The sequence below is a fragment of the Aspergillus mulundensis genome (assembly GCF_003369625.1).
Source record: "Aspergillus mulundensis strain DSM 5745 chromosome Unknown scaffold_14, whole genome shotgun sequence".
In the NCBI taxonomy this organism is placed as follows: Eukaryota; Fungi; Ascomycota; class Eurotiomycetes; order Eurotiales; family Aspergillaceae; genus Aspergillus; species Aspergillus mulundensis.
The window spans coordinates 1,122,771-1,142,547 of NW_020797902.1; the positions used below are offsets into that span (position 1 = coordinate 1,122,771).

General features: G+C 54.6%; 11 protein-coding genes across 11 annotated transcripts; 6 read left to right on the plus strand and 5 right to left on the minus strand.

The window, feature by feature from the left end:
- Positions 1 to 67: 67 nt before the first annotated feature.
- On the plus strand, positions 68 to 1,214 carry DSM5745_10331 (FAD-dependent oxidoreductase; the record flags this gene model as incomplete). The annotated part of the gene is made up of 3 exons (XM_026752347.1): positions 68 to 99; positions 146 to 726; positions 784 to 1,214. 3 exons carry the CDS (start codon positions 68 to 70, stop codon positions 1,212 to 1,214), a joined length of 1,044 nt encoding a protein of 347 aa, XP_026599409.1.
- Positions 1,215 to 1,656: 442 nt separating this feature from the next.
- Positions 1,657 to 3,098, plus strand: DSM5745_10332 (phosphotransferase family protein; the record flags this gene model as incomplete). The annotated part of the gene is made up of 2 exons (XM_026752348.1): positions 1,657 to 2,296; positions 2,347 to 3,098. 2 exons carry the CDS (start codon positions 1,657 to 1,659, stop codon positions 3,096 to 3,098), a joined length of 1,392 nt encoding a protein of 463 aa, XP_026599410.1.
- Positions 3,099 to 3,557: 459 nt separating this feature from the next.
- On the minus strand, positions 3,558 to 4,715 carry DSM5745_10333 (magnesium transporter CorA family protein; the record flags this gene model as incomplete). Its single annotated transcript, XM_026752349.1, has 2 exons — positions 3,558 to 4,155; positions 4,207 to 4,715. The coding sequence occupies 2 exons, from the start codon at positions 4,713 to 4,715 to the stop codon at positions 3,558 to 3,560; spliced, it is 1,107 nt and encodes a 368-aa protein (XP_026599411.1).
- An 893-nt stretch (positions 4,716 to 5,608) lies between these two features.
- DSM5745_10334 (uncharacterized protein) lies at positions 5,609 to 6,832 on the minus strand (the record flags this gene model as incomplete). The annotated part of the gene is made up of 1 exon (XM_026752350.1): positions 5,609 to 6,832. One exon carries the CDS (start codon positions 6,830 to 6,832, stop codon positions 5,609 to 5,611), a length of 1,224 nt encoding a protein of 407 aa, XP_026599412.1.
- A 460-nt stretch (positions 6,833 to 7,292) lies between these two features.
- DSM5745_10335 (uncharacterized protein) lies at positions 7,293 to 8,162 on the minus strand (the record flags this gene model as incomplete). Its single annotated transcript, XM_026752351.1, has 1 exon — positions 7,293 to 8,162. The coding sequence occupies one exon, from the start codon at positions 8,160 to 8,162 to the stop codon at positions 7,293 to 7,295; it is 870 nt and encodes a 289-aa protein (XP_026599413.1).
- Positions 8,163 to 8,488: 326 nt separating this feature from the next.
- Positions 8,489 to 9,400, plus strand: DSM5745_10336 (uncharacterized protein; the record flags this gene model as incomplete). Its single annotated transcript, XM_026752352.1, has 1 exon — positions 8,489 to 9,400. The coding sequence occupies one exon, from the start codon at positions 8,489 to 8,491 to the stop codon at positions 9,398 to 9,400; it is 912 nt and encodes a 303-aa protein (XP_026599414.1).
- A 462-nt stretch (positions 9,401 to 9,862) lies between these two features.
- Positions 9,863 to 11,642, minus strand: DSM5745_10337 (MFS transporter; the record flags this gene model as incomplete). The annotated part of the gene is made up of 6 exons (XM_026752353.1): positions 9,863 to 10,327; positions 10,371 to 10,500; positions 10,547 to 10,865; positions 10,914 to 11,019; positions 11,071 to 11,460; positions 11,514 to 11,642. 6 exons carry the CDS (start codon positions 11,640 to 11,642, stop codon positions 9,863 to 9,865), a joined length of 1,539 nt encoding a protein of 512 aa, XP_026599415.1.
- An 863-nt stretch (positions 11,643 to 12,505) lies between these two features.
- Positions 12,506 to 13,663, plus strand: DSM5745_10338 (glycerate kinase family protein; the record flags this gene model as incomplete). The annotated part of the gene is made up of 1 exon (XM_026752354.1): positions 12,506 to 13,663. The coding sequence occupies one exon, from the start codon at positions 12,506 to 12,508 to the stop codon at positions 13,661 to 13,663; it is 1,158 nt and encodes a 385-aa protein (XP_026599416.1).
- Positions 13,664 to 14,016: 353 nt separating this feature from the next.
- DSM5745_10339 (uncharacterized protein) lies at positions 14,017 to 15,485 on the plus strand (the record flags this gene model as incomplete). Its single annotated transcript, XM_026752355.1, has 2 exons — positions 14,017 to 14,634; positions 14,691 to 15,485. 2 exons carry the CDS (start codon positions 14,017 to 14,019, stop codon positions 15,483 to 15,485), a joined length of 1,413 nt encoding a protein of 470 aa, XP_026599417.1.
- A 748-nt stretch (positions 15,486 to 16,233) lies between these two features.
- Positions 16,234 to 17,696, minus strand: DSM5745_10340 (uncharacterized protein; the record flags this gene model as incomplete). The annotated part of the gene is made up of 4 exons (XM_026752356.1): positions 16,234 to 17,002; positions 17,057 to 17,180; positions 17,245 to 17,371; positions 17,424 to 17,696. 4 exons carry the CDS (start codon positions 17,694 to 17,696, stop codon positions 16,234 to 16,236), a joined length of 1,293 nt encoding a protein of 430 aa, XP_026599418.1.
- A 662-nt stretch (positions 17,697 to 18,358) lies between these two features.
- DSM5745_10341 (uncharacterized protein) lies at positions 18,359 to 19,745 on the plus strand (the record flags this gene model as incomplete). Its single annotated transcript, XM_026752357.1, has 6 exons — positions 18,359 to 18,520; positions 18,576 to 18,969; positions 19,022 to 19,139; positions 19,186 to 19,253; positions 19,308 to 19,338; positions 19,388 to 19,745. The coding sequence occupies 6 exons, from the start codon at positions 18,359 to 18,361 to the stop codon at positions 19,743 to 19,745; spliced, it is 1,131 nt and encodes a 376-aa protein (XP_026599419.1).
- Between the last annotated feature and the right edge of the window lie 32 nt (positions 19,746 to 19,777).

The following is a 19,777-nucleotide window of genomic DNA, read 5'->3' on the forward strand; positions in this document are numbered from 1 at the left end:
CGGGGATCCTTTATCTCCCCCTCACCACCCGCGAAACCACTCTCCAAACCCTCAACTATAGACGACTATGGCGCAGAAAGAAACAATCATCGTGATCGGGTACGATTCCAAAGCAATTCATTCGATCAGGAACTAATCCCTTCAGCGCCGGCGTCATCGGCCTCTCCACAGCCCTCCACCTCCAACAATTCCTCTCCCCCTCACAGCAAATCCTCCTCGTCGCCCGCGACTGGCCCAACACCACATCCGTCAACTACGCGTCCCCATGGGCCGGCGCCCACTACCGACCCGTCCCCGGCTCCTCACCGCAAGCCATCCGCGAGGAGAAGCAAGCGCGCCGCACATACGAGCACTTCAGACACGAAGCGAGTGTGCCGGGCTCCGGTGTCGCGTGGGTCGAGGGTGTTGAGCACCTTGAGAATCCGCCGGCTGAGTACCTTGACGAGCGCGCTCTGGGCAACTACACGCATCTCGATGGGTTTCGGAAGCTGGAGGCTAGTGAGCTGCCTGAAGGAGTAAAGTGGGGGGTGCGGTATAATACGTTTACGATCAACTCGCCGGTGTATTGTGCGTATATGCTAAGGAGGTTTGTGATCAAGGGAGGTATGGTGAAGGAGTATACGCTTGCCAATGTGCAGGAGGCGTTTTATCTTGCGGAGAATGTTAGGACGGTGGTGAATTGCTCGGGCGTTGGGTTCGGGGATTCGAAGTCGTTTATTATTCGGGGTAAGTCAACCTTTATACTGGCTCGCAAAATCCACAGAGTATTGACCTGACCTCCAGGCCAAACCTGCCTTGTCCGCAACCCTTGCTCAGTAACGCTCACCCGCCAGAACTCCGATGGCACCTGGTCCTTCTGCATCCCGCGCCCTCTCGAAGGTGGTACGATCATTGGCGGAACGAAGCAGGTCAATAACTGGGACCCGAATCCGTCGCTGGAAACGCGAGAGACTCTGCTCCGCAATGCGAGCAAGTGGTTCCCCTTCTCGGCAGAGAGCGGCGGAAAGTTCGACGTTATTCGGGATATTGTTGGTAGGCGTCCCGCTCGCGAAGGGGGGATGCGCATTGAAGTTGAAAAGCTTGGCGAAGGGAGAACTGTTGTCCATGGGTATGGTGCTGCTGGAAGAGGGTACGAGATCTCTTGGGGGGTCGCCGAAGATCTGGTCAAGTTGATTAGAGCGGAGGGTTTGGTGCTGGAGAAGGCGTCGCTCTAGGTATGTAGGATGATTCCCCGTTTATTTATTTGCAATTGCCATTTTCCGAGATCTTATATAGTCGTCTTAGACGATTTTCGGCTGTTCTTGGGAAACTTAGATTTACACCTGGTCAATATATATTTTGTTCGACAGGGGTGAAGAGAAACATTACCTATGGTCCTGCTGACCGCATCCTTCAATGGTTCTATGGGCACGCTCACAAACATAAAATCCAAAACTTCTCCAGTAGAGAAACTCTATAAGGGCTATTTTGCCATTCACCAGGTGTTATGAAGGGGATTCTCTGAATGTCATGTGATACCTATGCGCCCAATCGCCGAAATAAATAGAAGCTCATGCCCCTTCTTCCGTTGGCAACATCTTCTTCCAAAGTTGCCAACCCAACTACCTGCTATCTACACAAAATATCAATCAGTTACTCTCCCAATCGATTCCTGGCATGGACTGGGACGAGCGCGCCCACGCTTCTCACTACGCCGAGTCCCTTTCGTGGGCCAGACGCTTTAACAGCACCAAGGGGCCTCCAATCGCGACCTGGGTTTCAACATTTCGCAACAATCAGCCTTCAGAAGTGGTCGGCGACAATTGCGGCTCGTTCAATTGGAGCTGCATGATTAGATTCGACGATGGGGTTCAATGGATGGTGCGGTTTGCAGTGCCTGGCCGGGTGATGGATGGCGATGAGAAAGTCAGCCATGAGGCTGCTACAATGCGCTTTGTCAAGGACAAGACAAACATCCCTGTGCCGTCTGTCATCGCGTGGGGACTCAGCGATGAGAATCCGCTTGGCCTTGGGGCGTTCATCATCATGGAGTTCATTGAAGGGGAACCTTTGGACATGATCTTGAGGCAAGGGACTGGCCCTGAAGAAGCTCATTCCCTCCGGTTAGACATCAGTAATAAGGAACTGGAAACTATATACCGCCAAATTGCGAATTTCCTGTTGGAGCTTTCTGCACATGATTTTCCGCGAATAGGTTCGCTCTCTGGAGATGCGGATTTTAGCAATGCCATCAATTCCAGGCCGTTGACGCTGAAGATGAATGAAATCGAGAGCCACGGGGGCGTTCGCGTTGGTGGTATGTTCCCCGTTCCTTTGATCGTTCCAGCTGACACTGCCCACGTACAGGCCCTCTTTCCGAGACCTTCTCTTCAGCCACCAGCTATTTCCATCATGTGGCCATCCAAGACATGCAGCATCTGCGCGACCAGCCTAATTCAGTGGATGATAGCGAAGATGCGCGTCGTAAATATCTCCAGAATGAGATATTCACGGCCATTGTACCCCGTTTTGTTGACAGCAAGTATGACTATGGCCCGTTCAAGCTGATTTGCGACGACTTCCGGTTTGGAAATATGCTGGTCAACAACGCACAGGAGCTGAAGATCGTCGCGGTGCTAGACTGGGAATGGGCTTATGCAGCACCGTTCCAGATGCTGTACTCACCTCCGCGGTGGCTACTCCTGAAGAAACCGTTTGATTGGGAAGATGCGGATGTTTCCAGGTACAACTCGCTTCTTGAGATTTTTATGAAAGTGTTGGAGGAGGAGCAGCAGAAAAGAGTCGAAGGTCGCCCGATGCCTGATATGGCGGCCCTCATGCGCGAGTCCATGGAGGACGGGAAATTCTGGTTTCATGAGTTGATATACTCCTGCTTCGAAGCGCCCGACAGCCCGGCTTGGAATGCTATTCGACAGCTTCTACCTTCGATCGATGAACTCGCGACAGTTGCCGACCATGACGTTGAACTGTTTGTCAGCAGCAAGATGGAGCAGCTCAACCAGTATAATGAGGAATGGGCGGCAATGAAAGAGGAGCTTGATAAAAAGGAAGCGGATTTCCAAGCGCTAAAGGCGAGAGTAGAGGAGGATGCAGTTTAGGAAGTCGACCAGCCCTTCTACTGTAAGCATCAACGAAATTTCTTCCTAATCTAACTCCATAGTAACTCTTCTACACAGGGAACTCGTCCTCTGAGGCTTCGCTTATAGAAAGTTATCTGCTGCGTCACGCCTTGTCTTTTTCGCAATAACCACCTCGCTGTCCCTGGCAGTCTTGACGGTCTGCTCTTGCTCCCTGCCTGAGCCATCAAGGTGTCTGCAACCAGCAGTGCAATCAGTATGTCCCGATTCCTTCTTGTCTCGATCCTGTTTTCATGCCAACACAACCAGGCGCTTTGGAAACTGCGGACATGCGTGCCGAGAAAAATGCCATTCCTCCACGACTAACAACCCTTTCACTAACTGAAGCCATCTCGTGGCGAAACCAAAAGTGCATCCCCATCTATCCCTCCAGCCTCTAGGCCTCATCCCGGTATACCGAGTAGAATTCTACCATGGTATCTACAACAACCTCATCCGCACCGCAACAAAACAAGCCCCAAGAACAACCGCCGCAAAAACGCCCACAATCCCAAAGAACCACACCAGCGACGCGACATCCTGCCCGGGCACCGTGACATTCATCCCAAACAGCCCCGTGATCATCTGCAGCGGCACGAAGATCGTCGCCAGCACCGTCACCTTGCTCAACCCGTCGTTCAGCCGCACGCTCAGCCGCATGTTATTCACCCCCGTTTGCGCGAGGAAGTTGCTCTGCAGCCGGCTTGTGATCTCGTCGAGGTGCGAGAGTTCGGCCAGGATTGTGACGAGGTGGTCTTGGACGTCGCTGAGGTAGACGAGTAGATCGCCTTCTGGAAAGCTATGCTGCATCATATTTGTCCTGCTGTGGAACCGCTTTACGAATCCATTCAGCACGTCGGATTTTCCCGAGAGTGAGTGCGTCAGGTGGTTTATTCGCTTGCGGATGGTGTAGATCCGCTGCATTAGCGGACCCATGTCGGCGTCTCGCGCTGTGAAGATGCTGTCTTGGATGCTTTCGGATTGCCGCGATGTTGTTTCCATGTACGGCGCGAAGCTGTCGATTACTTCGTCGCTGAGACTGTTAGGGTAAGGCCCAAGGGAGTGAGGGGAGGGCTGGGACTGGACTCACAACAAGGCGTAGCAGATCCAGTCGCTGGATAGGATGGACCTGTCGTGGACTCGAGAGATCCGGCTTCGGACTCGGGATGCGTGGTCGCAGCCGCTAGGGGAGAACGTTACCGTGCCGCTGGTGAAGACGAGGATGTATAGCATTGTGGGATGGGACGGAGTCGGTGGGAGCTGGTCTGGCTCTTTTGGCTCTGCATCGTCTTCACTGTCGAACGTTGACGCCAGCGTCCGGAGCGAGATGAGATAATACCCCGGAAACGTCTCGATCTTCTGGCGCGGTTCCTGGAAGACGATGTCCTCGATTGTGAGCGGGTGGATGCAGAGGCTGCGGGCGATGGCAGTTACGTCTGATGCTGTGGCGGAGGAGACGTCCAGCCACCAGAGGCCTTCTGGGGCTTTGCCTTTTGTGATGTCGAAGTATGGGGCTAGGTCTTCCCAGCTTGAGGCCGTTTTGGCCTCCTGGGTCGGGCAGGGGAAGTAGGTGAACTGGGTGTTGTTTTGGAGGATCATGGTGGTGCGTTATGATGCAGTGGAAGTTCAACCAGGGAAACCCTTGTACTTATAGATTCCTCCCATCCGGTAAGTGGAAGTGCAAGTGATGGAGGTTCTCAAGGTTTTCGTCGGCAAGAAGGTAGGGTAGGGCTGCGGACGTCAATGCCGCCCGTGACCAACAACCATCCTATAACCCTCGACCTCGGAGATAATCAATATCCTGCTGAAAACGGCTACTCGGGACCTTGTAGGGCTGAGAATGTGGAGGAACCCACTTAATTCTCTCAACAATGCTCATCGAGACCCACTGCCTTGCCCTATCCCAGGCAGCACAATTCAGCCAACGCCGCCGACGATGAGCCGGATCGACTTGCGCAAGCTGGCCACATCATAGTTGCCTGTTTCTCTTAATATTCCGCCTTATTCAGGATGGTATGCACTTGTTGTGAACTCTTTATTGCTTGCCCTGCACGGAGTCTACAGAACTAGGAGATACCAACATGGCCAACATCGCAACGTAAGCCCAAATCCCACTTCACGCCATTGATCCAGCCCATCATATGGTACCTGCTAACGCTAACCTATAGCCGACTTACGCGGACGATCTTCAGAGCGCTCTGGCTCTGGCTTCTTCGGCCGATCGGGCTATTCATAGTAACCGGCGGGGTGATTACTCTGTTCCGGTACCTGCTCGCGGCTTGGGGGGTTGAGGTGGGCGAGTATGAGTTGTTATAGTGGTAGGTCTTTTTAGCTCAGAGTATCTGTTTGAGTCTGACGATATATAGAAGAGATTTCGGTATTGAAGCGTTCTAGCGGGGAGTTTGAAGCTTGTAGAGTGGGACGGTATTATATGGTTGATGTATACTGTCTGTTCACCTGCCAGCAGGTGCTATATACATACACTATCAATGTTAAACATGCATACCACCCTTCCGGACAACCTCTCCAATCAGCTCAAGTAGATATCGCTCCCGATGTTCCAACAAAGCCATCGCCTCCTTACGCAGGAACCCTTGAGTCTCCTGCTTCATCTTCGCGTCCTCGTCTAATAGATGCTTCAAGTCTTCCAAACTGACAGTAACCACCTCGGTCGCAGCAAACAGGTGATGGACTGGCCATCTCCGGGCCAGTCTTATGCAAAACGCTTCCAGCATCTGATTCTCGCTGATGAACGCGAGTTTCGTCTCGAATGGACAATCGTCACCGAGGCCTTGGAGCTCACTCCGTGCCTCTTTGACAGCTGCCAACAAGTCCAGAATATCGACTGCGCTCTCGTCCTCGACACCCGTCTTCTCTTTCGTCTGCACTTCATTAAGAGGAGCGAGGAGAATCGGCCGATCATAACCCAGCTTCCACTTCCAGAAGAGATTGCTCGCGATCATGACGATGACGCACGGGATCAGCACGACGTACCCCCACCACATTCTCGCGGTGACCATGGACGCCATCCCAGACACCAGCCCGTTGACCCCGTTGACGCCCGCATGCCACTGGAAGCGTCGGACTCGATGGCGTAGTTTCGTTTGAACACTCCCCACGTTCGAGTCACGCTCACACGCAGCGTAGCGGAGTTGGAAGCGGTAGACTAGGTACGCTGACCAGAAGGCGTTGAACACGCCGAACAACGCCGCGCATCCGTTGCCGATGAATCCCGAGAGGAGGTTACTGGCCAGGAAGACACGGTGGTTCGCCCCGAAGATCGCCATGATCGTGCCCGTTCCCACGAGCAGCGCACCGAATCCGAGAAACAGGTCCATGAGCATGCGGTCAATGACCTCAGTCCCGAGCTCGCGGGCGTTGACTCCTAGAATCGCTGCTGTCTTGTCGTTGCGATAGGGCATCGCTTGAAGGGCTTTGCGTTCGGCGTATAGAAGCGAGACGTTCCGCCAGCTTAGATAGAAATCTCGAGCAGCGACGAGGGACACAAGGAGGGCGATGGGACCGCCTATGGCCATGAGTATCATCGCATGGCGAGGGACGGGGATCTCGTTCCAGACGTTCGCTGCGAAGTCGCCGGCGTTGGCGAGCTCGAGGTATCCCACGCCCGCGAGGAGGTTGTTTCTGAGCGCATGGCCGACCGGCCGGTATCTGCCCCGTCGTGCTCGCTGCAGAGTCACTGTTGTTGTTGCGGGCATGGTGGTTGAGGAATGCAGGTGGGTGGCCGCGGTTGCCGTTGCTGCCCCCATACCGTGGTCGGGCTTGATAGTGACAACAAAAAGAAGAAGGAGCGGACACGGATGAACTCGATCACTTGGCGTTGCCCTGTAGGGCTGAGCCGGTTACCCGATCAGTTCCATGAGGGCAATGATTGACGCTGACGGGGCTCGCAGTGGGCCTCTGGCTAGGCATCACCATTCCACGCCTGCAGAATTCGGCAATGCCCAGCGCTTCATTGGCTATGGCAACTCTGACCAACTCTTTACTTGGAAACAAGATTTGACAAAGACTCCACGCGCATCGACCCCTTGCCTCCGCAACGCGTGGCTACGCTACGTTGTCTTTACGGTAGTGGGACATATCACGCTTCATTACTGTCTGACTCGACAACACGCAGATATTGAACAAGAAGTTCAACAATAATTCAAAAAAAGGAAGTCACTGCCATCTCTCAGCAGCCGACATTCCCCCATCCACCACAATACTCGACCCAGTGATGAACGAGGCGCCGGGGCTGCACAAGAAAGCAACGGCATTGGCGATATCCGACGCAACTGCGAGTCTGCGCGTGGGGGTCTTCGCAACCGACGAAGCCATACTCTCACCGTTCTTCTGCATCACCCGCAGGAATGCCACACCAGGGATCACGACATTGACCCTGGCCCCCTTGGCGCCGTACGCCTCTGCAGCACCTTGGACCCGGAGAATCATCGCTCGCTGAGACACGGCGTATGGGCAGCCTCGCGTATCCTCAGTGCCTTCGAGGGGCTCAGCTAGCTTGGGATGGTGGAGGAGCATGTGCGAAGGACATATAGCGAGGTGTGTTTCGAAATCGGGCGAGAACGGCTCTTCCTTGCGGTGCAGTTGGCATGCGATGTTGGCAACCACGACGAAGGACATGCCCTGCGAGGTATAGGGTGAAAAAGCGTCGAGGACACAGGCCGGGCCGGCGATGTTGGCTTTGTAGATGTCCTGGTGGTCCGCATCGGCGGCAAATGGCCCTGCAGTGTCTGACTGGCTCGCGGCGTAAACGACGGTTGTGATAGCTCCGAGCAGCGAGGCTCCCCAGACCATGTTTTGAACAGACGCGGGGACAGCGAGATCGGTGCGTAGGGCGTACGACTCGTGGCCTTGGATTGTGAGGGTTTGAACCGCAGCATCGAGCGAATCTTGAGATTCATCGGCCAGGAGGAGTCTGGAGCCATTTCCTAAACGGCGGGCTATGGCGAGCCCTATGGGACCGACTCCGATCACCACGACCACGGTTCTGGCTGCGAGGGATTCGAGCTCTGTGGGTTTGGTTGACATGGTGGTTGATCTTGGTTGGGGATGAATAGCCCAAGATGACGGAAGGAGATGATGTAGAGTCCATTGGTTGGTTGTTACAGTATACAGAATCCTTTATATTAGGTAAGGTCATGTTCAGGAGCGATGACTCTGGTGTAGGTGACCATTAGAGTGAATGCAATGCATCTCGAAGTTCTGAACCCGATACCGAGGCAGCCTGCCATAGTAGTCAGTAAAGGCCTCCACACATTCACTGTGGCAGTGCAGTGACTCACCCAGGCCATCCATATTTAACCAGTTCACTTCCAGCCAGGATCAAATCAATTCACCACCTCAACATCAACAAGATGCACCAAATCTTTCTCCTCCCCGAGCTCCTCGGTCCAATCCTCTCTTACCTCCCGCAGCGCGACCTCCTCCTCGCCCAGCGTGTAAACCGAACATGGAACACCCTCATCACGCACAACAAGACCCTCCAGCAGAAGCTCTTTTTCGAACCAACCCGCTCCCATTTTCAATCCACTAAAGAGTTCCCTGTCACATTCAACCCCCTCCTGCAAGAGCTATTCCCGGCATTCTACCCCGACGACGAAAATCGGAAATTGCAGGACGAGGACGAGGACGAGGACGAGGACGAGGACCCGTGCATCGGGACAAGCTGCCCGCTCTCCCAAAATGCGCCCGCCGTCCTGCGCGAGCAGGCGTGGTTCGTGGACGAGCGCACAAGACAAGCCGTCCTGCGTCCGGAGGCCTCGTGGCGCCGCATGTTCCCGTCGGATCCGCCGCCCAGACTGGGGTGTATAGAGATGTGGCTTGGTGGGTGCTGCTGCGGGGGGAACGTCATTTCTGCATCCCTTTCAACTCCGTTTGACGGGACGAATCGAGAACAGGGGATTAGGATGGGCATGCTCTGGGATGCGGTCTTCTTTGTTGTCGATGATAATCCGAGTGGTGGGTTCTCTGTTCGCTGGTGGCGCGACCCGCAGGTCCAGGACGAGGACGAGAAAAGCCCGACACCACGAGAGGGATCACGGACTTCGCCGGATAGCAAGTATGTTCTCGAGTTGACGGTCGAGGCGGAGTGTTCGTGGCCATGTTATAACTGTGACGCCCAGTATAGCCCGTCTGGACTGAAGATCGTTGATGGCGAGGATCTGGTGGTGTATCGGGAGGATGATGCGCAGCTGTTGGAGCTGGAAGCGACCCCGTTGAGTGTAAGGAGGAGGAATCCCGGTGTGGACAGACCGTACGATCGATAGGGTTGCCTGGTGACGGTCTCTTCATCGGAGCAGCTGGACTGCATCAACTCGCAGCGCGATTCAAGGGCTGAGGGACATTGTTTACCGGAATCCAGCAATGCCCGGACTTCCAATACGCTGGTAAAAGATCCATTCTCCCTCCGAGGGCAAACATGACTCAATGCACTCTTGCAGCTCTAGAGATCATTGGTTCTCCATGAACCGACAAGTCATTGACCGCGTCTTTTGACTGTTACTGGATCTGGGCAGTCTCGGCTTGCTGGGCATCACGCATCACCAGCGTCCAGCCGAGCCTCGTCAGAGTTTGCACTGCCCTGGCTAAGACCTGCACCTCAGATAAACAAACTCGAGTACAATTGATTTCTATAGATAGTACAGATACAGATGCAGTACCCAATGAACTCCACACTTCCATATCCTCCATCCCGCATGCCAAAGCTCGTCCACCCAGACCGCTGCCAGCTAGACAGCACTACTCCCCTCCCCCGCACAATAAGGACTCTTCGCCCTCATCCACTCGCCCCAAACCCAAAGGAGAACAGGCGCCACAAGCCCCATGCCCAAACTCACAAAGCCCAGAAGACTATTCCCCCAGCCCAACCCCAGCGCGCGATACAGACTATCCGCGAAAAGGGGGAAGCTGAACCCGGCCATCGTGCGCACGAACGCTGTAACGCCTGTTGCGCTTGCGGCGTACCGTGTGTATGCGTCGATCACGTAGGTCTGGCAGCATTGGAAGCAGATTATTAGGCCGATTGCGAACAGGCACGCCCCGATGTTTGGGAATATCCAGTGCGTTTTGTATTCTGCTGTCCAGCCGTAGATGAAGAGGCCGATTGGGACGAGGAGACCGCCTGGGATCATGAGGGGGATGCGGTATTCGGGGCGTCCGGTGTCGCCGTAGTATTTTGACAGTCTTTCGTAGACCTAAGATGGTTAGTGTTGATGAGACGGGGGTCAGGCGACTTACGATGTCAATTAGGCGACCGCAGAATTGGAGCCCGATCACGAACCCGACGCCGAGCGAGATGTAGTTCAGACTAGCTGTTCCTTTTGGTTGGTCGTATCTTCCTTCCCAGACCGTGGGGAAGGATGCGAGACTGAGATGTTAGCATGGACTTGCGATCGTGATGGGAGATAACATACACGAGATACATCAGCCCATACTGATACCCCCGATACAAGGCGATTGCCTGGATAGCGGGCTGGGTGAACAGCATCCGAAACGGCCGAACGAGGTTCTTCCTCAAAAGCTGGGGAAATGTGCGATCGGGTTCGTCGTACTCTGTGTACAGCAGGTCATTCCCTGTCTCCCGCTGCAGCCGCTTCTTCTTCATCGCCAGGATCTTGGGCGCGTATGTCTCGCGCAGGAACAGGAAGGCCAGGATTTGGACCAGTGCGTCGGCCATGGAGACAATCCAGAAGATCCAGCGCCAGGACATGTATTGCGTTAGGTAGCCGCCGGCTGCATGCTAGTTAGCGGGCGTCTTGTATGGGAATGAAGGCTTCATACCGATCGGCCCAATGGCTGGGCCTAGGAATGGCATCACGCCGTACACGGCGCTGGCTGTCCCTCGCTCGTTCTTTCGCCAGCAGTCGCTGAGAACACCTCCGCCGATCTGTCGATGGTCAGCTCTGACTTGGTTTCCCGTTCAACATAGGGTACGTACCGCCTGGGGTGCGCTCCCACCGAGACCGCTCAAAAAGCGAAAGGCAAGCATCTGCTCTCGCGATGTCGCAAATCCGCACACAGTGTTGAAAAGGAGATACACCATGTTCGCCGACTGAAGTACCACAACTCTGCCATACATTTCCGACAAGGGCGCGAGGATGAAGGGGCCCAAAGCATAGGCAAGAAGGAAGATCGACATGACGAGATACCGCTCAATGTCGGAATTGATGTTGAAATCATCGGCAATCTCGTTCAGCGCTGGAGCGACCATTGTCGACGAGACGGGTGAGATGAAGGTGAAGCACGAGACCAGTAAAGTGGCAGACCATTTCCGGGCATGGCTCCAATTCAATGGGTTCAAAGGGTCGTTTGGGGAAGACCAGGTGACCTACAAGACGCGTGAGTATAGAGTTGGTCGAGATTAGATTTGGAGAGAATTACCAGTTTCGGCTCATGGTCATTGGTAAGGGGGATCAAGAAGGTGTCCTCGCTACCGGCAACAGAGCGCTGCTCGGTCTCTTGAAGCGAGTGGACGTCTTCGCGACTCGGGGTTAGAAACAAGTATGTCATTGTAGCGAGTGTTGTTGAACGAATGACGCTGTGTAGATAGCGAGTGAAGTATAATACACGATGGTTGCGATGTTGTTGCGGTTCTTATACTCCTCGCACGATGTTTGCTTGCTCTTCAGGGCGCACCCGTCTGGCCGCAGCCATCATTGACTCGGTGTTCCAGCTACTTGGCTGCGGCGCAGGGACAGCCTCATGCCCTGAGTTGTGAAGAGTGGCTTGCCAAGTTACAAGGCAGCAATGTATCGAACCCTTGATGAGAGACACCGGTATGCAGAGATATCTAAGCCACAAGCGGAAATTGAGCTCGTGAAGTATCGATCGATCCTAAATATACCTTGCAATATGAGTGGTCATGCCATGGCCAGCTGTCGCCCGACGTCACATACCCCAGGACCCTTAATATCGCCAGAGATCTGGGTTGCTGCAGCCAAGAAGGCCGGGCTATAGGCAGCCAGATATCAATTTTTAGAACTCCATATCGTCGCTTCACCGCAGAGACTGCAGATGGCATGTTCACCCTGGTAGGAGATGTTTTTTCTGGGAGGATGAGGCGGAGCAGGCTCAAAGTACCATGGCATCAGGCCAGAGCAGGAAAATGCAGAGGGTAAGCGATCGAGTCCATTACCAAGTCAGTGGCTGGTTGAGGAGCAAGGTCGAGGCAATGGGCACTTGGATGGAGCAAAAGGTCCTCGATAGGCTTTCAAAGACTCTTTCCTTGGGTGGCTTGAAAAGTCTATAAGAAGGCCATCAAGTCACTCGCTGAATCATATCTGCATCAACATCAACTCCTGAACACTCGCTCAATACATCCCTTCGTTTTTAGTCTCAACCACTTCATTCGTTCTCAGCATCAACTTTCCATCATGAAGGTCCTCGTCTGTCCGTCCGGTTTCAAGGGAAGCGTGAGCCCTGAAACTGCCGCAGACTGTATCGAATCAGGCATTGTGCAAGCCATGCCTGAGGCTTCGGTCCGCAAAGTCCCTCTTGCCGACGGTGGAGAGGGTTTCGCCCACGCCTTGGTCGCTGCCACGGGTGGGACAATCCATAACCACGCCGCTATCAGCCCTGTTGGAGAGCCAATTCACTCGTTCTATGGCATCCTCGGGAACACCGCGGTGAAAACAGCCGTCGTCGAAATGGCGGCCGTGGCTGGTCTGAGCTTGATCCCGCCCAACCGTCGCAATCCGTGCGTGACTACCACCTTCGGGGTCGGCCAGTTGATCGCCGCCGCAATTGACGACGGGGCCAAGCGCATCATCATCGGATGCGGCGACTCCGGGACCAGCGACGGCGGTGCCGGTATGCTCCAAGCGCTCGGTGCCCGGTTTATTGGTCGCGATGGCCAAGTCCTTCCTGACGCAGCAGGCGGGCAGTCTCTCGTTTCACTTGCTGGAGTTGACTTTTCCAAAATGCACCCAGGTTTGAAGGATGTTGAGATCGAGGCAGTTTGTAATTGGAAGAATGTCCTCTGCGGTCCTCTCGGGGTGGCACGAGTGTATGGTCCGCAGAAAGGGGCGACTCCGGAGCAGACCGACCTTCTTTCAATGGCGCTCGATAATTATGCGGTGGTCATCCATCGCACTCTGGGGGTGGATATCTCGGATGCACCGGGGAGCGGAGCGTCTGGCGGACTAGGGGCGGGACTGCTCCTCATTGGCGCGAAGCTGCGTCCGCGGTATGAGGCGTTGATGGAGTACTTTCATCTGGAGGACATTTTCAACGACTGCGATCTGATCATCACGGCCGAGGGAGCGATCGACGATCAGACGCCAAGGGGCAAGATCCCCGCCGAGGTGGCCCTCCGCGCCAAGAAGCGTGGGATCCCCGTCATCGTCCTCGCAGGGACGATTGGGCAGAACGCGCGGGTCAACCATGATGTCGGGATTGATGCTTTTGCGTCGATCCTGCAGCGACCGTGCACGCTGGAAGAGGCGGTGGGCGAGACAGAGCGGCTGCTGACCGAGGCGGCCGAGAGTGCGATGCGCATGGTGGCCATTGGAATAGAATGGATTAGATGGTAGTGTCGTTGAGCAACGAGTTTATATTGATCTGAAGACCTTGTTCACTTCCGGAGTGGATTGTAGATCCGTCCAGTCGTATACTGTAGAGAAAGCGAAGACAGTACTGGCCAATTACATAAGCATGTGAGGGGCAGCCTGGTCACGTGTCCAGGTGTAAGCAAGGGGCCTCGTCACGTGCCCAGACGCGTCTGGCTTCACAACAATTGCTCCCTCACCCTCATCCTCTCACCCTCACCAACAACATCCCCTGCTGTCCAAGTATTCGACACTCCTCTCCTACTAACTCACGAGAATCATTATCTATAGTGTCCGAGGGACGGTCTGACAGCGTCAGCAGTTTCAGAGCCACCACGATGGAGCTTACTCCTAGTCCCCCCCACCTGCTCCGCCTCCCCGACGAGCTGCTCCACCAGATCTTCGGATATGCAGCCGGCGCTCTCAAGGACACTTTCGCTTGCCGAGGATGGTACACCGCGCGCGAAAAGGTTTTCGCTGATTGGTGCTTGCTGTGCCGACGTCTCTATCCCATCGCCAGAGCCTTTCTCTACGCCAACGTCGACGTTAACTGCGTGTTTTCTCCGTCCAGACATGAATGGTTGCTAGGCCAGCACCAGAGTTTCCAACGTTATGCCACTCTTCGCCCCTTGGTTCGGAACCTGACTGTCCACTACGAAGGTCCCTCCATCAACACCCTCCCTTATGTTGCGACGGATCTCATCGCGTGGTGTACCCATGTCAGGTCGTTCAGCCTGTCTGGGCTGGGTTCTGATGACCAGGCGTGGATGATGCTCCGGCAGGGTTTGTTCAACTTCCAGACCTTGATGGAGCTGTCGCTCGCTGATCCAAGGAAATTCAATCTCGACCTCGAGTTGCTGCTGGGGACACTTGATGAGTTGGCATGCCCGCAGTTGACAACATTAAGTCTGAACGGTATTGGCAACCGTCGTCTGAGGGACCGGCCTAACTCACCGGTAACTTGTCTCTCTCAACCGATTCATCACCTCTTCATCTGCTAAATCAGCTATAGGGAGAACCGCTGACTGCGGCGCTTACCACTCTGAAGCTGCGAAACTTTCTGGCGACCCCCGCCGACCTGGAAGCGCTCGTGAGACGGCCTACTCGGTTACAGAACTTCGAGTTGCAGTATACGTTTCCGGAGGCCTCCAGCTACGACCAAAAGGGTGCATCCACGGATTGGAGCTTGGCCACACTGCAACCAATCCTATCCATTCATAAGGCATCCCTGCGGTCCATCAAACTTAACCATATCAACCGTGGAGGTCTGGCTGGGTTTGATATGCGCGATTTCGAGCGGCTAGAAATGCTAAGCCTGTCAACTGCCACCGTATGCTCTGCAAGCAGACTGTACGACTACGACGAGCATGTCCTCGATGTGCTTTTCGCCCCAAACCTTCGAGCTTTAGAACTCGACTTCGCGCGTGAGTACAAGAGCCATACTTCCTTGGATTCGTATTCGCGGCGCGAGGGTCTGGAAGACTTTGACGAGGCCGAAGAAAGGTGGTTACATACACTTGCCCATATGGCCATTCGAAAGAGGTGCCCGCTGCGCGAGATCAAGGTTATATTTCGACCCCGCCGGTATGACGAGTCCCAGTCGGCGGCGCGGTACCCATGGGACCGCATGGATGACCTCGATGAGGAACTCCGACCGTACCGGATCCGGATATGCTACAACACCCCGACAGTAAGCCGAGCAGAGTTCGATGAAGTAAATCGGAGACGGGTTTCATTGTCAATGCCGTACTCGGATCGACTGCGCATGCCCTCAGTTGCAACGACGTTGGATACCGACCTGATGTAGTTGTGCGTGAACTTGGCAACTTGGCCCATGCCCAGGCCAACGCAGAAGCTTATATTGACGGAGGCTCCGACGAGGGAAGAGTCTCGAAGATGCGTTCCCCGACATTAGACTCGGAGGGCTCCGGGTGTCCGACAGTGAAGGATAGAGTGCCGGCGTTCGCTCCCAACATGCCTCCGGAGCCAGTCGCGTCGATGAATGTGCCCAGTCCAGAATCAATTATGGTCTTGCCAAGTTACTGCCTCCTATCAATTCCGACTGCGCTATATTCAATCAACAGACGGTCCGGATTCCTGGGCGCTGCGATTACGCCGTTCTGGGGTTCCAGATACACCTCTTCCACGTGTGGTCCGGCTGGAAGGCTGGAGAGTAGCGTTCCCGCCTTCGATGGGATGTGCATGCCTCCGACGCGACTTTGATTTCGCTATAGCTCTGGAACTCGCTGGTCAAGCGCTGGATGGCCGCTTGCTTAATGTCAAAGGCACAGAGGGGCTGAAGTTCCTTGCTCCGGTTGCTGGCCATGCCATGGCCGATGATGCCGAGATCGATGAGGCCGTATGGAAAGTTACTGTGCCGGTCCAAAGATGATATGAAATGGTATTAAGAAAACTAAAGGTATGGAGGATGCAAACAACTATAGAGCGACAAAGAACTGGGAGGAGAGGCCCGGCGGATTGGAACCTCCGCCGGGGCTCATGCAGTTAGAGAAACTCGGGGATAACATTATGCCACTTTGGTACAAAAGATAGATTTACGCCAGCTCACACTCAATCAACGACTCTACCCCGCGCTGGGCCGTCCAGATGCTGTTGATCTTCAGCCCAGCCGACCCCAGGAGGTTCCGCCAGTGCCGCTCGGTTCGCTCCCCCGAGCCGATCTGCATCATGATCAGATCTAGGCTTGTTGTTTCCCAGTAGGCCCCTGTATCCGGGATCACGTTTTCGTTGACCAGGAGTTTGCTGTACCCCGGCTTCATGGCCTCTACTAGATTGGCGAGGATCTTGCGGCAGAGGTCATCCGGCCAGTCGTGTAGCACCGAGTGCATGTAGTACGCCCGAGCCCCTTTTACTGGCTGCTCGGTGAAGAAGTCATGCCCTGTGACCTCAATTGAGGGGTGAAGACCCTTGACGGACGATACGACTTGCGGAAGATCCTGGAGCACCAGGCGGCCTGGAACGCATGGCCATTTCTGGCGGAAGTCCTGTATGTCATGGCCGAAGCTACCGCCGACGTCGACCATGAGGACATCGTCTTGACCAATCTCGACGTCGTCGATGAGCTGCTCTTGCACGGGATAGAATCCCGGGTCCATCCAGCGGGCGCGACCTTGAGCGTAAACTCCCATGTGGTTGTTGAATCGTTTCGCTGTGATCGGCTCTCGCTGAACGTGCCCGAAGAAGCCCATGTCCGTGTTATATCCCAGCTGGAATGCGGTCTCTGCGGCACTTGTCGGATTGCGATAGTTCGTCTTCTCCAGGAAGGCGGGGAGGGCAAGAATACCCATGGTAAACCGAGATGTCCTACTCTTGGTCAGCATCGTCCGATATCGTGGCCGTGGTGTTGCCAAAACATACATTAGTGGAAAAGCGTCGCTATACTTCTCGACCGTCAGGACCTTAGAGAAGCCAGTTGGGCAGTATTCATCGCATCCGGTCTCTTGGATCACGCCCATGGCAGCGAGGTGCTTCATCATGCGACCTGTACAGGATATCCCTTGTCAGTCTTTGGGTGATCAAGAGGCATTTGAATAGGGTCATCCAACCAAGCAGCTCCGGCTCTGCGCCCGTTACCTCCGCCAACTCCGCGACCGTCTTAGACTCATTGTCCGTTCCGAGCGCGTTGAAAAGATCGAGTCCGACCGCCGTCTCAAGGGCAGCGTAACTCGTGGACTGCCGGATGCATTAGCCCGAAGCAGCGATCTCCTTCGTGAACTTGACATACCTCCGCCCAGCAGTGGCGAATGATCGCTTCGCGAGGAGTCTCAAGAGCATACACCAGGGACCTGGCGGCCTCGAGCAATTTCAGTCTGGCCTGTGGCTGTGCGCTGAGGAATTCCTTGCCGGAAAAGGCGATTTCGTCGAGAAGTCCGGGGACCTGCGCGGGGAGGTTGGGCGAGACAGCCAGTTCCTCGACTGTGAGTGGCTTGAACTTGCCATTGGCATGGGCCGCATGGCTGTTGGCCCTTCCGTTCGTGCGATTCTCGGTGTGAGGCATGGTTACAATGTTGTACAATGGGATGAGGCAGTGGGTTTGTGGACAGGGACAGATGCAGATGAGCAGCAACTTGCAGATGCCAAAAAGCAAGCAGTCTTCAACCCCTGACAGGGATTAATCACGCCAGAGCCATAACAACAAGTCGGCAATCGGCAATGATTCATGGACCATATAGCCTCGGTTGGCCACAGCTTCAAAACCAGTCACTCATTCCCATCCTGGCAACTGACGGTCGTGATCATCATCATGCGATGCCATAACGCGAACTAAAAAGCCGGCGCGATCCTTCGGCCCACGCCTGAGGGGCCGTTGAGCGCAATCATCCCCACTGGCTAGGCCCAGCGTCTCAGATTTAAAGGCAATACTGGCCGGAAGATACTCTAGCAAGCCCTGAATTTCAGTGCATTGACGCCACCCCAGGGGATTGACGGCCGATGGCAGCCGTTGCCGCATTATTGGGGCCGTCCGCAATCAACATGCCATTCCATAGCGCCCCAATCTCTGCAGCGATCGGCACGAGCAAGCAAACATGCTTTCTTTGTGTCCCTTTCCTTCGGCTCAGCCGCGAGCGCTCTTAAAGTCGTTGTTACTCAGTGATAAGGTTTCGCTGCATTAGTACTCGGAATTTCTGACAATTCGCCCTGTTACACGGTCCCGACACAATGGGCGCTGCTTATGCGGACCAGACCAAGGGGCCCAGGATCCTGGGTGTCTTCTGGGCATTCTACACCGTCAGCGTATTCATGGTCACCGCTAGACTGTACATTCGGGCGCGATGGCTGAGGAACATTGGCCTTGACGACTACATCATTGCGGTATCCATGGTGAGTTCTGAAGTGCTATGGTAGACTGCTCTGAAAAGGCTCATTGGTATTGTAGGTCATGCTCACAGGATATACAATCGTCACCACAGTGAATGTCGGTCTCGGCTTCGGCAAACACACATCAATGATCACAGCAGACGGGGGCGCAACCCTCTTGACCAAAGTCCTGCTCATCAACTATATCGATTTCGCCTTTGGAATCATGTCCTTCACGACGCCAAAACTCGCCATCGCCGCCCTCCTAAATCGGATCATGAATCCCGGCAGATTCCATCGTGTCTGGCTCTGGGTGCTTACGGGCCTGGTATTTGTCTCCTCGACTATCTGTATCGTCGTGCTCTTCACCATGTGCGATCCGCCCGAAGCGCTTTGGAAAATCGAGCTCATGGCCGCTGGCGCTACCTGTCGATCGACCAGTATTTTGGTCGGTTACGCAATCTTCACAGGAGGTCCGTCAAGCCCGGGCTTATACCCTTTTCCGATCGCTAACCAGCACGATAGGTGTCTCGGGCTTCGCCGACTTATACCTCGCTATCTATCCGACTGTCGTCCTGATGGGTCTTCAGATTACATTGAAGAGGAAGCTTGCCTTGTGCGCTGCGCTTGGTCTGGGTGCTGTGTAAGTAACCCTTGATCCTGCAATGACCGATGCTAACCCTGAGCAGGGCTTGCGCGATGGCGATCGTCAAATGCTTCCAGCTTCCAAGTTTATACGATACGTCGGACTCAACATGTATATCGTCTCCCCGTTATGCTCAGAATGTAATGTTCCTACTAACAGCTGCAGTTGCCACGGCCGATCTCGTCATCTGGACAAGGTACGTCGCTAAATCTCCAATAAGCATTCTGTGAGGCTAACGATTCCAGCATCGAATCGAACATCATAATCATGGCCTCGTGCATCCCAACCCTTGGTCCCCTCTACGAAATGATGCTCGGCAAACGTTCCTGGAGCTCCAACCAGCGCTACTACTACAAGGATAAGGGCAGCGCAAACCAAGGGCCATCTACTTCAGAGCGGCACACCAAACGATCGAATTTTACCGCCGACAAGGATGCTGACCTTTTTACTACGAACATCGGCACAACTCGGGAAGGTAGCCAGGAGAGTATCCTGCGACCGGATTTGACCCATGGGGCGCACCTTGCTGGTCGGATTCAGCGGACGGATCAGGTTGTTGTGGAGTATGAGATGCGGCCGATGGATGTTGGGAGGGCTATGTGAGGTATTTGAGGATACTAATTGACCAAGATACG